At 41.2% G+C, this 13,158-nt stretch overlaps 2 protein-coding genes across 3 annotated transcripts in view; one reads left to right on the top strand and one right to left on the bottom strand.

The window, feature by feature from the left end:
- JARID2 (jumonji and AT-rich interaction domain containing 2) overlaps window positions 1–10,141 on the top strand; it is a 234,870-nt gene extending 224,729 nt beyond the window's left edge. Inside the window, exons 15-18 of the mRNA XM_076330593.1 lie at window positions 1,999–2,129; window positions 4,193–4,376; window positions 5,946–6,053; window positions 8,226–10,141. Coding sequence (XP_076186708.1) covers window positions 1,999–2,129; window positions 4,193–4,376; window positions 5,946–6,053; window positions 8,226–8,402 — 600 coding nt within the window. The 3' untranslated portion in view covers window positions 8,403–10,141. The remainder of the gene's footprint in view (window positions 1–1,998; window positions 2,130–4,192; window positions 4,377–5,945; window positions 6,054–8,225) is intronic.
- Window positions 10,142–10,852: 711 nt separating this feature from the next.
- The window catches only part of DTNBP1 (dystrobrevin binding protein 1), a 70,889-nt gene continuing 68,583 nt past the window's right edge, over window positions 10,853–13,158 (bottom strand). Inside the window, exons 10-11 of one of the 2 annotated variants that reach the window (XM_076330596.1) lie at window positions 11,541–11,755; window positions 10,853–11,130 (exon numbers count right to left, since the gene is read on the bottom strand). In XM_076330596.1, coding sequence (XP_076186711.1) covers window positions 11,110–11,130; window positions 11,541–11,755 — 236 coding nt within the window. In that variant the 3' untranslated portion in view covers window positions 10,853–11,109. Of the gene's footprint in view, window positions 11,756–13,158 lie in introns of both variants that reach the window. The other variant, XM_076330595.1, reaches the window with a different exon arrangement.

Here is a 13,158-nt window from a genome sequence, read left to right as displayed (position 1 = left end):
TAACATTGAAAAACGTGTCATTAAAAGAAATGATTAGGGAGTAGGTCAAAAGCAAACAAAAGTCTGTTTTAAAATACTTATCTGTGTATTTCAGTACTGTATTGAAGAGAAAAATGTACATGGATTCAGAAATTCAGATAAATGCACAGATCCAGTGAGTTGTGCTTAAACGCAGCACAGACCCGTCTCGGGCTCAGGAGGTCACTGAGCTGCCAGCCAGCAGGAGCGTACCTCGCTTTTTTCTCTAGCCACCCACTGTGGCCTTTTATCCTGGTTGCGTGTGTTGCCTGTGCGGGCTTTTGATCTGGCTTGGAGTGGCTGTTCTTATGCAGCCTTGGACAACGTGCAAAGCAAATCTAACGTGCAACAAAACTTCTCATCCCACTCCTAAAAGTGCAGCTGTTCTGAGCCCAAGCAGGCTCTAGCAGAACCTTCTGAAGAACGCTTTTCTTACCTGTGACCCTCTTTTGAATGCTATCTGGTCAGCAAAGGTTACTAATCCATTTTATTTTTTATATATATATATATATATATATATATAAAGTTATCACTTCAATACATACAATCGGTGCTATTAAAAATGATTAATTTTATGATATATTGGTTCTGATAAAAGAAATACCAAGAGCATGTAATTAGGGTTACAAAACAGGGTGAAAAAAATTAAGGTTAAAGATGAATCTTCATTTTTGTTTGTGCTGAGTTAGGTATTTGGTGGGCTTAACTCCTAACCAAAATGGCACCTTCACATTACACTCCAGTGCTAGCGTCATTTGAAAGCTGTCTGACTCTATATAAAACAAAACATACCTCTTCAGACACTGGGAAAACTCTAGACCTTTCTCGGCTGTGCAGTAAATGAAGGAATTTGCCTACATGGGAATTATCGAAAGGGTTTAAGCTACCAAAATCAGTCAGTTTGTATTGACAGGAATGAAGGACATAGCTTTAAAAGCTTACACAGAGAGGAACCGATAACAGGCGAAACTGAGCAGAACTGAAACCCCCTCTTTTGCCTGTTAGCTTTTTTCCCTGACATCTACCTGTTTTGCTAGTTGTTGTCTTTTTGATGTTTTAAAAGATACAAAATAACAGCAGTCCTGGGCTTCAAGCAGGTCAGAAGACTAGATCTTGCTGGATGGCTGAGAGTGCCAATAGTGTATTACTGAGCTTAAGTGATTGGGTAGCTCCTCTTGGCCTCCATAGGAAAAAATGAATTTTTAGGGAGAGAATTTTGAGGTGTTTGTTGATTCCTCCACTTCAGTGGACTGCAAGCTAATCTATGCCTGGGCATCCTTCTTTTTATTTTTCTCATTTTCTTGACATCTCTCCCGTCCTTGTCTTTTCCACTGACGAAGTTTAATTTTCTTTTTTGAAAAAAGGGTATACCCGAAATGTGGTGGAGTATTTGCATTTTGCTTCATTCTCTTTGTATATGCAGACTTTGCCTACCTTTTCTCTGCATTAAATTTCACAGTAAAACATACGAAGAAAAGATAGCATACAGATCGATTTCTTAGCATACACGCCATCATGCATTGCAGGTACTTTTCTGCTCTCTACTGGTGACTTGGAACAAAACCAAACTTAGATATGATAGGCACTAGGGTATTCTCTGAGAAAGCAGTTGATTGTGACTGTCTGGTAGCATGCATTTGGTTTAGGTTTTAGAGGGTTTTTTTCTGTGGCATTGGTTCACCTGAAGCACGTGCAGAAAACCTTGTTTCATAGTCCTTTCAACAGGAAGACCCAATTCAGTGAAGCGCTTGGGCACCTGGCTTTCCCCTGAAAGGACTGATTTATAATCAGCGTTCATTTCATTGTGAAGTTAGGTGCTGGATGTAAGTTAGGAACATAAATAATTTGTTTAATTTGGACTAGAGAAAGCTCTTACTTTTGGTTGTTTTAAAAGGCTATTTTTTGCTACATTGAATTCATTCTTCATAACTTTTTATTTTGAAATTTGCTTAAGAACTAATTTGGCAATTTCTGTCCCAGGAAATGAAGAGACGACGTATAGCCAAGCCATTTTCAATGGAAAAGTTGCTTTATCAGATTGCAACAGCAGAAGCAAAAAAGGAAAATGGACCGACTCTGAGTACGATATCATCACTTCTTGGAGAGCTCAGGTAACGAATTGGGGGCCTGTTGTACCTATTTTGTTTTCATTGACAGACTCCAGAGGTGGATGACGTAAGTAACCATTTCAGACGCATGTCTCACCTACTTAACCAAGCAAAAGCCCAGCAAACATACTTGAAGACAGCCACATGTGGAAGAAGCAGTTTCCTTGGCTGTATCTGATGTGAGGGTGCCCATGGTTAGGATGTCTTACTCTAAGTTTTCCCTACTTTGGGCACCATCAAAGAATTAAAACTACAGTTTGCCTTGGGTTTCTATTTTGTTGATCCTTGATGCTGAGAGTCAAGATTTCCTGATGCATTAGGTGAGCTACGTGGTGCCAAGTGGTTAAATACCTTTCTTTGCTTTTTCAACCTCTTGGCAGCAGTAGCCACTGTCAGTCCATGCCTGTAATGGGTTTTGCACCGGGAACCCTTCTCTTTAGCAGCAAGATTGTTATACTACGGTTGTAGAAGGTACTTTGTATACGGAAAGTTGTCTTGATTTAAACCACTGAATAAGCAAGCAGCTTATGCATGGGTGCTAACGCATCTTGCATTAGAACTTGAACGTTTTAAAGAAAAAAAACTTCACACTCCTTTTTCTCTCCAGTATTAAGGAAACATGTTTAGGGTTTCTCTTAAGACAGGTAATAAAAGAAAATATAATGTTGCCTGGCTTCCTGTGTAATGATCTTCTCTTTTGTTCCCTACCATGTAGTTGCTACCTATCTTTCAAGTTTGTGACAACTGGTACTCGAGATGTCAAGAAAGTTTTGATGAATGGAATCTACAAACTGTATTTAACTAACTAGCATGTTCATTTGGAAAATTTCCAGTGACATATTGAAGGGGAAAACAGCCCATGTGTTGTTTTAGTGTTCAGAAAGAAATACAAAGAGGTGTGCTGACTGCTTTACCTGCAGCTGGTTCCCCTGTGGGAATAATCACTTCCAAGTGCTTTTTTTTTTTTTTTTTTCCTTGAAGAGGAAAAGTCTGCAAGTGCGAAAGGTGAAACAGAAATGTTGGTGCTTGCTGTTAGACCATCACATCGACCTCTATCAGAGTGGTTCTCAAACTTGTTCTTATGCTTAGGTTGGAATTCTCTGGAGGATATCGGTCCTTCCTGTGGCTGCTTATGTAAAACAAAATCCCAAACAACAAAACCTGAAAAACCCAACCAAAGTGGAACACTGTACCATATTTTTTTTTCCTTTGTTTTGTTTTGCTTGTTTGTTCTGTGTCTTTTGCTGCCTCCTCTCCTGATCTGCCTTGGTTGCTCAGTTTGCCCATGCCATTTGCTTAGCTTGGCTCTCCACCCATCTTCAGCTGTGCCTGGTGGTGAGCTTTTTTATTCTCCCCTTCCATCTGCTCAGCTCGCTCCACACTTGCCGTCTTCCACTCGGCTCCAACTCGACCTGCTCTCCTAATGCTGTATAGTTCAGCATAGGAAGTATTGTCCACCTTGCGGATGCCGTGGGTGAAGGGCGGCTAGAGGGCTTAGTCTTTGCTCTTAATTGACATCTCCTTCTTTTTCCCCTGGGTGTACAGCAAGATCTTCGTCTTTTGGCACAATCACTTGCCCTGCTCCCCCTTTCCTGCCTGAAGCACCTCACGGCAGCAGGTCCTTGGTTCATCTCTGCCTCCTGATGAAGGTGGCTATGTTACTCCTGACAGCAACGGCTCCTCCTCCTCAAGGTGGCTTTTGGCAACTTCAGGAATGACAGTCATGTTAGCCACATCTCCCGACTCTCCACATGGCCCCGAGCAACCATCGACCTCCAGGAAGTACTCAGCAATCCCCAGTTCTCTGTGGAGCAGTTTGAGAACCACTGGCTTGATACAGTGGTCGCTGTTAAAATCCGGAGATAGCTTTTGCAATTAGGCAGCGTTTCTGTGGTGCTGGCTGTCTCTCACCATGTGTAGGGAATGGCACCAACCTCCAACAACACTCAGGGCTTTGCTGTGTGGAGCTAAGGTTTCAGTGATGATCGTGGTAAAAGGGTGATTATACATGGCTTTGTGGTGGTATGAGGCGATGCCAATGTCTAATTGCATTAAAACGTTCACAGGGACACGGAGCTGAGGCAGCGGCGGCAGCTTTATGAGGCAGGTCTCCATTCTTCAGCGCGCTATGGCAGCCACGACAGCAGCAGCACGGGGATGGATGGAAAGAAAAAGCCTCGAAAGTGGTTGCAGTTAGAAACGTCAGAGAGGAGATGTCAGATTTGTCAGCACCTGTGCTATCTTTCCATGGTGAGTAAAATCCTTTGCCACCGCTGGGGTACTGTCCCCCCTGTTCTAACGTACTGTAATGGACTATAAGCATTTGAGAGACAGCACATGACTAGAGTCATCTCATGCACTCCACGCAAGACACAGAGATGTTGATTTGGTTTGTGTCAGAACATTTATGGCCTTGGGCAGTGGTGATGACAGAAGACAACGGTTAGTGTCAGCTAGCTTCCCTCCCCCGGTAAGGAAGGGATAAACTAGTCACTCAGCCGCGCTCGGACACCCATGAGCATGTCTGCATTGCATTGGGAGGGGTAACAAAGATCCCTGCAGGTTGCCAGTAGTAGTGAGTCATGGCAGAACAGTTCTCGGGATGAGCTAGCGACTCAAAATACATGCCCCAAGTCCCAGGCATGCAGCTCCCGCCTGTGCTGCGACAATTTCCGTGCAAGCCAAATTGCAGGGTAGATGTATCCTATCTATCAAGCTAAGATGCTGTTTGCCAACCTGCCTGTTCAAAAACGGAAGTCATGCCCATAAACTTTCTCTTTTCAGAAGTAACTGCCTACTGGCTTTTGAAGGTGTGCTAATCACTGTGGTGACACCTTCAGGTTTTTAGCTCTATGCAGAACACCTAGAAATACAGCAATTTCATTAAGTATACCAAAAGCCCCTCCCACAACCCTATGTACCACCTAATTCCAAGATCAGATATTTAAATAAACATAATACAGTATGTGAGTCCACATTCAGTCCTTTTTTCTGTCATCTTTTGGGCTTTTTTGGTTATAAATGTTAGGCTTTTGATGGCAATACAATGGAACTGTTAAATAACAAGATGTAGCTGTTTCCCTCCCTAGGATAGAATATACTCAGTTTATACATGTCTTAAGACTGCTGAGCAGCTAAGACATGTTTAAGCAGCACTAGTTTGAAGTAACTTCAAAATGAGTTTGTTTAAAAAACTAACCAGCCAAAACCTCTTAATTTTGGTCCGTTTGCTCTGGAGTAAGTGTAATCGAGGGAAGGATTTTTCCTTGTCACTCTTAACAGTAATAAGGGACAAAAAATCAACTTGGTTGTCAAATTCCAAGCTGAATGCGTAGGCTTGGCAGGTAGCCCGCTGAGCAAATGTGACCTCTGCTGAATGAGACAGTAGCTGAGGAATCATGTGGCTAAGCTGCTGATTTTATCCTTATTCAAGATGGCATTTGGGGATTCCCATTCCCACAATGGGAAACAGTTGCTCTCAGGAAATCTTTAGGTTACATACTAGATACCAATAAAGTTTTATGCATATATCATTATTTGGATTTGGCCTTCATTGCTATTGGTGGGGTTTTTTTAAATTGTATGTATTTGCCAACATTAGCACTCAAAAAGGGATATGTACTTTCTTCTTCTTACACATGCCGAATCATTTCACAATGTGTAATGCTTCTTGTTTATGCCTCCTTCCACTAACCTGTAGTAAAATACAGGTTTAATAATTCACACATTGCAATGCGAAATACTGTGTGTGTAACATGGCTACAATTTAGAGCTTACTGCACTTCTCCCCCCCCCCCCCCCGCCTCTGCATTTTTATAGGTTGTACAGGAGAATGAAAATGTTGTCTTCTGCTTGGAGTGTGCCCTGCGGCATGTGGAAAAACAGAAGTCTTGTCGGGGACTGAAAATGATGTACCGTTATGATGAGGTCTGTATGATACAGCTTTGTGATGCTGGTGAGCTTTGATACTGAAAACTTGGGACTAGACTTAGCTCTGCCTTTGTCCTACCGAGACCTCAGGAGACTGTGCTTTGCTGTTTGGTTTCTGGTTTTTTTTTGGTGTGGGAAGAAGGCGCTTTATTGTGAGCCAAGTAAAAGAAATAGAGGGAAACATGATTATGAAGATGTATAACCTGAAGCATAAACTGCATGACTATGTGTTACAGAACAGAGAAGCCATTTAATACTTCGGGATGCTGTTGAAAGTGTGCCTATGCTTTGACCGGTTAATTTATGATAACTTCTGTGCTTTAGGATAACTTCTCTCTCTTGGTAACTGAAAGTTCACGCTGACTTACTCCAGTCCAGCCTGAACCTTCGTTAAGGCAAACTTGTAGAGCACTTGTAGATGAGAGGTCCAGTAATGGCTGAATGGCTCAATGTGACGATGAATAATCACAGAACTCAAGTTGGTGATTTAGGACTGTGCCTGGGTTCTGGGCTAATGCTACACACAGTACAGTCAAGTAATGCCTCTTTACCTGTCTAGTTAGCTCCATTTGTGGACAGCCAGTGTGTGTGAGGGGATGGGGGGGAATAGAGAGAGAGCGGGGGAGCATTTTACTATTAGCCTGAGCTGTGGATAGTGAAGCAGTAGGAGAAATTGCAAAATCAGCTCTTGGAGATCAGTGCTGGTACAAGAAGCTTTTTGCAACAGGCTTCTCAGCAGTTTCTGATGTATGCGCATAGAGGTATGGGGAAAAAACCCAAAAAGTCAAAGTAATCTGGGGCAGATCATGCCCTTGCAGCTTTGTTCATTTTTAATTGTAGACCCTGTTCTGGTATCAGGTACTATAGATAGAAACAAGTACAACCTAAGAAGCCCAGACAACAGTGAAACTGCCTTTGTAATGCAATAAACACCAAAGAGTTTCAGGAAGTTATTCAGAAATTTTAATGTATTTCTCTTATTCTTGAGATTATTCAGTCCCTGACATCCTGTGTTTTCACAGATCTGTTAATTCTATTGTGGTTTTCAAAGCCACTCTTTCCAGCAGAATCACATACGATAACGATTTTTGCTAGGTTTTATAATTACAAAGCAGCTATTTTAGGCTGCGTTGGGAAAGGCAAGAAAAACCTCTCCTTCAGTACTGGATAATGATGATGATGATGATTTTTTTTTCAAATGTAAAAAACTGTCACAAAGTTTCTACATTTCTGAAAGATACTAACTGCACGCCTGGTTCTTATTACAGAATTTTTTTTGAGGGCTGTGAATGAGGAGAGAGAGAACCTGCACATCAAATGCCATTTGTTAAATCTATTTAACTGTTAGGTAGACTTAATTAAGAGGCTGTTTCAACTTTGCACAAAAATAACATTCTTAGGAGGATGGGACAGCCAGTTCAGAAAAATCTCCCCCCCCCAAACTTCATCAAATCCCTGAATGTAATGGAATTAGGAGTGGCGTTGTAGCCAAGACACTTTGATTTGCAGTTCAGGGGCTCCTGTCTCTTGCTCCTCATGGTGCCATGGACCTGTAGCACTTTTTCTGCATGGCAGCAAGCCGGCTTTCTCTATGCATGGGCTCAGAGCACCTGGACACCCAGAGATCCTAAAAAGCATTAAATGGACGTAGCATCCCATAACCAGTGACAGCAGTGTCACAAGGAAGAAGTGGAATCTTCTTAAATTTTAAAGAAATTTTTAGTAAATAGTACATTATAAGCAATGTTACTGTGGATTTAAATTTATGGCATTTATAACTCTGTTCAGCAGCAGGTTTTAAATCGTATCTGAAGAACATTTTGGACCCTAGTGAAGTAACCTTGCAGCCCGGCTTCTTTACTCTTGCTTAGTGGCCAGCGCTCAGACGTTTCTAGTTCTGCTGATTACCGTCTCAAAGTTTGGAGGGGGGAAGCTTCAGCAAGGGCAGTATTTGGATGACTACACAGTACCTTTTACAAAACTCCTGGTTGTGAATAAGTAGTATGTGAGCCAAGCTTCTGCGTAGTTTGTGAATGTATAGATTCCCCCCCCCCCCCCCAGTTAAGTGCTTTCAGTCAAAAAGGCAGCACTACATCTCCGTCCACCAGAAGTGACTGGAGAAAGAGCAGATGCTAATTTGTGTTTTTGTTTTTCCCACTTCCTGAACAGGAACAAATAATCAGTCTAGTCAATCAAATCTGTGGAAAAGTATCTGGTAAAAACGGCAGCATTGAGAACTGTATCAGCAAGCCTACACCAAAAAGAGGACCTCGTAAGAGAGCTACAGTTGACGTGCCATCATCTAGGCTTTCATCCTCCAGTTCATCCAAAAGTGCTTCAAGTTAATCCTGAAGATGCCAACACTCTCATTTTGTCAATTTATATATATTTTTTGTAATTATTATACCATAGTTTGGAGTACTTGCTGTAGAATACAAGCTGTCTTTGCACTAGCTCTAAAGAAGATTTTCTTCTGGTTTTAGAGAACTAATTTTGTTTTAGCATTAAACTGTTGAATTTTTTTTTGTACTTAGAATAGATAGATACAGCAGTCTGATTTTTTTAAACTGCCGTATGTTCACTGTTTTAAAACCGGCAAGGGGCTGATAAAATATTAATTTGTATTGTCCCTATGGCTGAAAAAATAAAAAGCCTTTTTGGTAACTGAAAAAAGGCTTTTAACCCATTTTTTGAATAGGTTAAAGTTTGATGTGTTTTCTAATTTGTTCTCCAGTCATGTGAGCAGATTTTTCTAGAGAGAAAAGGGATAGGAGACAAAAACTTGAAAGAAATTGCTTTACTTTGGCTGTCTTTTATTCTGTCACGGCAAGATGAGTTTTGTAATTTTTTAAATTGGAGAATACACACTTTCTTTGGGAGGTTATGGCAGCTGAAGATGGACTTTGTTTCCTAACTGTAGGCAAAAGGAGGAGATTTGGAGTATGTTCTCTTTTACCAGCACATCACTATGCATCTGTTTTGAGGGGGAAAAATAAAAACTTTAAAAAAAAAAAAAAAAGGAGGAAAAAAGACTGCCTGCCTTGAGGAGTCACGTGAGGGAAAACTGTGCCTGATTTCATTAGGAAATCCATTCTGTTATTTTTTGGTGCTGTTGGCTACTTTATCAAAAAACCCTTCAATAGCATCCTTTAAAAAAAAAAAAGAAAAAAGAAAAAAAAGTGATTGAAGCCATAAGTGCTTCTTTTGTCATAGACGTGCAATCTTTCTAACATTCCATTTCCATTCCACTGCTGTTTTTCACACCTTTACACAGTCAAGCATTAATTTTTGTTTTGAATTTCTTTCATTATATGATCACGTTTAGAGCCACTAGCAGGTCTGCATATTTCTTTTGAATGTGAAGATGCATTTGCTTTCATCTTGTCTATTTTTTCTCTTCATGTTGTAACAAAAAAAAAAAATCACACCTTTTGTACATATGCCTGTAAATTTTTTTAAATACTTGAGCCTTTTCTTGGGGTGGGGGGAGGGATGGCGAAGAGACAAGATGAAGAAAAGCCTTACGTTTCACTTTCTTCATCGGTTGGATTGGATGCTTACAGGGTTTTTCTTGTAACATTTATAAGTGCTGCTTACATCACTGAACAACAACAAAAAATAATAATGGAGTAGCTGTTGCCCTTTTCTGGTTGTGTGTACAGTATGTGTGGAATAAAAAAGGGAAAATGTTTTCACAAACTGTTTTGTTTCGTAATTGAATTCAACAATACCGTAGCTACCCATATTGCACTGAGCTTGCCAGTGGTGACTGTCAGGAAAGTCCTATAATACAATTTGTTGGTTGTTGTTGCAGAAGACTGAACTGTTTTGGAATATTTAACAATAACATAAACAGAGTCAAGTGTTTTCAAATGTGGTTGTCTGGTTTTTATGGCCTTGCTGTGTACTTTTCCCTCTTGACAGTAAACTTCTGACTATGGCTTACAGTTTGACATTTAATTTATTAGCGCTGCTCTGCTCTCTTTCCTTGTAAGGAAAGACTTCATGTTGTTTATTGCCAGTTTTTTGTTTACTTTCCAGGTTTGTACTACGAGGTTTAATAAAAAAAACAAAACTTTTTTGGACATTTTGTCTGTCTTCTGGAAAGTGAGTGAGTAAAGTAAGCTCCTTCAAGACAAATTTCTTTCTCAACAGATGCCTTGTTAAATAGTAGATATCTAATTGTAGGTAGCGAGCTTCTAGCTTTCGTTTCCCAGAGAGGGGTCAGGAAACACTTTGTCAGGTAACAGGAGGTAGAGTGAATCCTTAAGGAAACCGGCCACTTCCCAGCTGGCGAGCAGCAGGAGATGCCTCATTCCCAACCATTAGCTTTGTCAGGGCAGGTCTTTGGAAGGGAGCTACGTGGCAGCTCAGCCTTTTACTTACGCTGATTCTGATTACCTTCCTTCCCTCCGTGCATGAAGAGCAGAAGCCAGGAGCCTTCCCAAAGGAGAGCAGATCCCTGCAAATAGAGCGTGAGACTTGACAAGAAACAGGTGTTAGACATGTTCAGACCTCAAGTTAGGAGAGAAAAATGACTGCAGAAAAAAATGGCAGTAAGATGATGATGACTATGGGTCCTAAGGTTTATAAAATGTACGCACTTACTTAATTTATAGTTCATTCAGGTTTATTTCCCTTACGTTGCTGGCTTGCATCAGTGTAGTCAAACAGATGCTACTATGGAAAGGTAAATTACACTGGTGCCCCTTATAAATAACCATTTTTTTTCTGAATTAGTCTCCTCTGTTCACTGTCATGGATAAAGTATTTGGGTAATCAAGTAAAAGACATGGTTGGGATAGAAATACTTTATTTTATCTCGCAAGAGGAGTGAGTTTATACAATGCTAAGATACCTGCTCCACGAGGAGTCTAACATTTCAATACGCGTCTCTCCTCCTTTTCAGTTTCTTTCTTTTTCCTTAACACCTATGACTGTTGGTCCTGAATAAGAAGTGTGAGAGTAGACACTGCTGCATTAGTAGACGAAGGCAGTAGGCAGACAGTCGGTAGTAGAGAGTAGAAAATAACTTTTCTTTTTGGTTTGGATCCTAAACCTTCAGTTGCAGCAGCTGAAAACATGCAAGGAACAATTTGGGTTCAGTATTACACATCAAGTCTAAGTATTTCCAATCAGCCATTTAAAGGTTAGTGGTCAAAGTAACTTGTATCTTTCCCCTTTAATTCTCTTATACATAGTATATACAACAGTTTTACTGCTCCCCTGGGCCCCGAGTCTGCTGTTAAAGTGTGTGTGCTTTAGGCATTTTTTTTTTTTTTTTTTTTTAAAAACCAACCTCCACATGACTGGCAATTTTGTAAAAAGGCGGTATTACTAAGTAAAAACGTCTGGCTGTTACGCTGGGTTAGCAAATTGTTACACAGGCAAGCTCTTCATTCACGTGTTCATTCATTCAGAAGTCATTCTTAAAGGATATGGTTTTAAGATTCAAATAGTTTGAGAGTCACTTTCATCACTAACATCTGAAGCACCCTTTCTTTCAGTTACGGCAGCAAGAGCAGTGTCCACTTGAACTTCCTCTTCGTCAGACTGAATAACTGGAGACTCTCCTTCACTTGCATCTTGGCTGGCAGAATCGGTACAGGTTGATGACAGTGAAGACAGTTTCTGTCGTAATTCAGACTGGCTCGGAACCTGAAGACTTATCTCATTCACGTAGGTGTTGGAGTCGGGCCCTTACAGTTGGAAAAAGAACAACAAAAATCAAGCTGTGGCTCAGCAGGCGAACTGAGAAGTCAGTATATTAACTGAGCTCAGCGTTGGTTAATGAGTTGCATTCAGGCTGTTTTGCTGCTTTTGCGAAACACCATTAAAAACCCCTCCCAAAACACAAAGCTGCCTTTTGGCTTTTCTGAAGTTGATCTCAAATACAAGCCCCAGGCTGGCTTTAATCTCTTTCTGATGGTGCGTTATGTCTCTCGGTCGTTCTAGTATTGCTAACGCTTGAGATCAAATCGGGTAAGATTGCAGGAGTATTAAGCAAGTCCTGACTCTGTTAAGAGACATAGCTGATGTCCAGTTTGCCTGCTAGCTAAGACCACTCAGTCCTCCTAACTGACTCTGATGATAAAGTCCATTTAGACGTCAGCATGTGCTGAGAATCATCAACCACAGGAAAATCCTCCAGACAAACCCTGTCCAACAGAACGACACAAATAAACTGGGTGAAATTAAAAAAAATAATAATATCCGGGAGACGGGCATTAATAGGAACCTCCAGTTTTGGCTAAAAAAGATGATGCAGAAGCAAAACAGATTCTTGCCCACAGCGTGAAAGCATTCCTCTGGTAAAGCTCTGCCATAGCTCAAGTGCACAGGAATGGGATTTTAAGACTATGCTTCCTCCATATCCTATGCAAAAAGACTTCTTCTAAGCAAGTTCAGTGTAATGGTGTTTGCTTGCAGTTTGGGAGTTCTTAGATCCTCTCCTCTGGACACTTCCTGGCAGTAAGTAAGAAGGAAAAACAGGGAGACATCTAAGCACTCTTTCTATGGCATCTGCCAAATAAAGCCCTTTTTTCCTTCCCTACTATACCTAACAAGGGTTTCTCCATAGTCAGGGCACCCAGCTTCAGCACTGCGTAACCTTAGTGAGAAAATACTCTTAAAAACCCTGGGGGATTTTATATAAAAAGGTTTCAAGAGGGTCGGACGGAAATGAGCTGATCACTACGCCTTACCTCTGCTGAGGCTGTTTGCAGAGTAGTTCACACTACACTGCCCTATGACTGGTCCCCATCGTCTTACCAAGTATCTGAGTAAAATTTATCAAGAAAACAGTCGTAACAGCATCTGGAGGCAGCAGAAGCTGCTTGTACTCGACACACTAGCTCAGGCACATTTCTTGCCCTAACTAGCTGCAATCTTAAATTCTGGACCTAAACTTGGACAGCAAGCAGCCCTGTATGTGACATTGTCTTCACTTCTCTGGGACCCAGGAACTCCAGGGGGAAATGTGCCCTCAGCAGGTCTCCAGTTTAAGCACAAGTTGATAAACATCTGGTACAACATTCGCAACTCTGACAGCCAACCAACCCGCCTGGACCGAAAGCACAGTCCAACCAACTGTGTCAGTCCA

Source organism: Aptenodytes patagonicus, chromosome 2 (assembly GCF_965638725.1).
Source record: "Aptenodytes patagonicus chromosome 2, bAptPat1.pri.cur, whole genome shotgun sequence".
NCBI classification, from domain to species: Eukaryota; Metazoa; Chordata; class Aves; order Sphenisciformes; family Spheniscidae; genus Aptenodytes; species Aptenodytes patagonicus.
The sequence above is the reverse complement of the archived record's forward strand: the minus strand, read 5'-3'. Positions and strand labels throughout refer to the sequence as shown.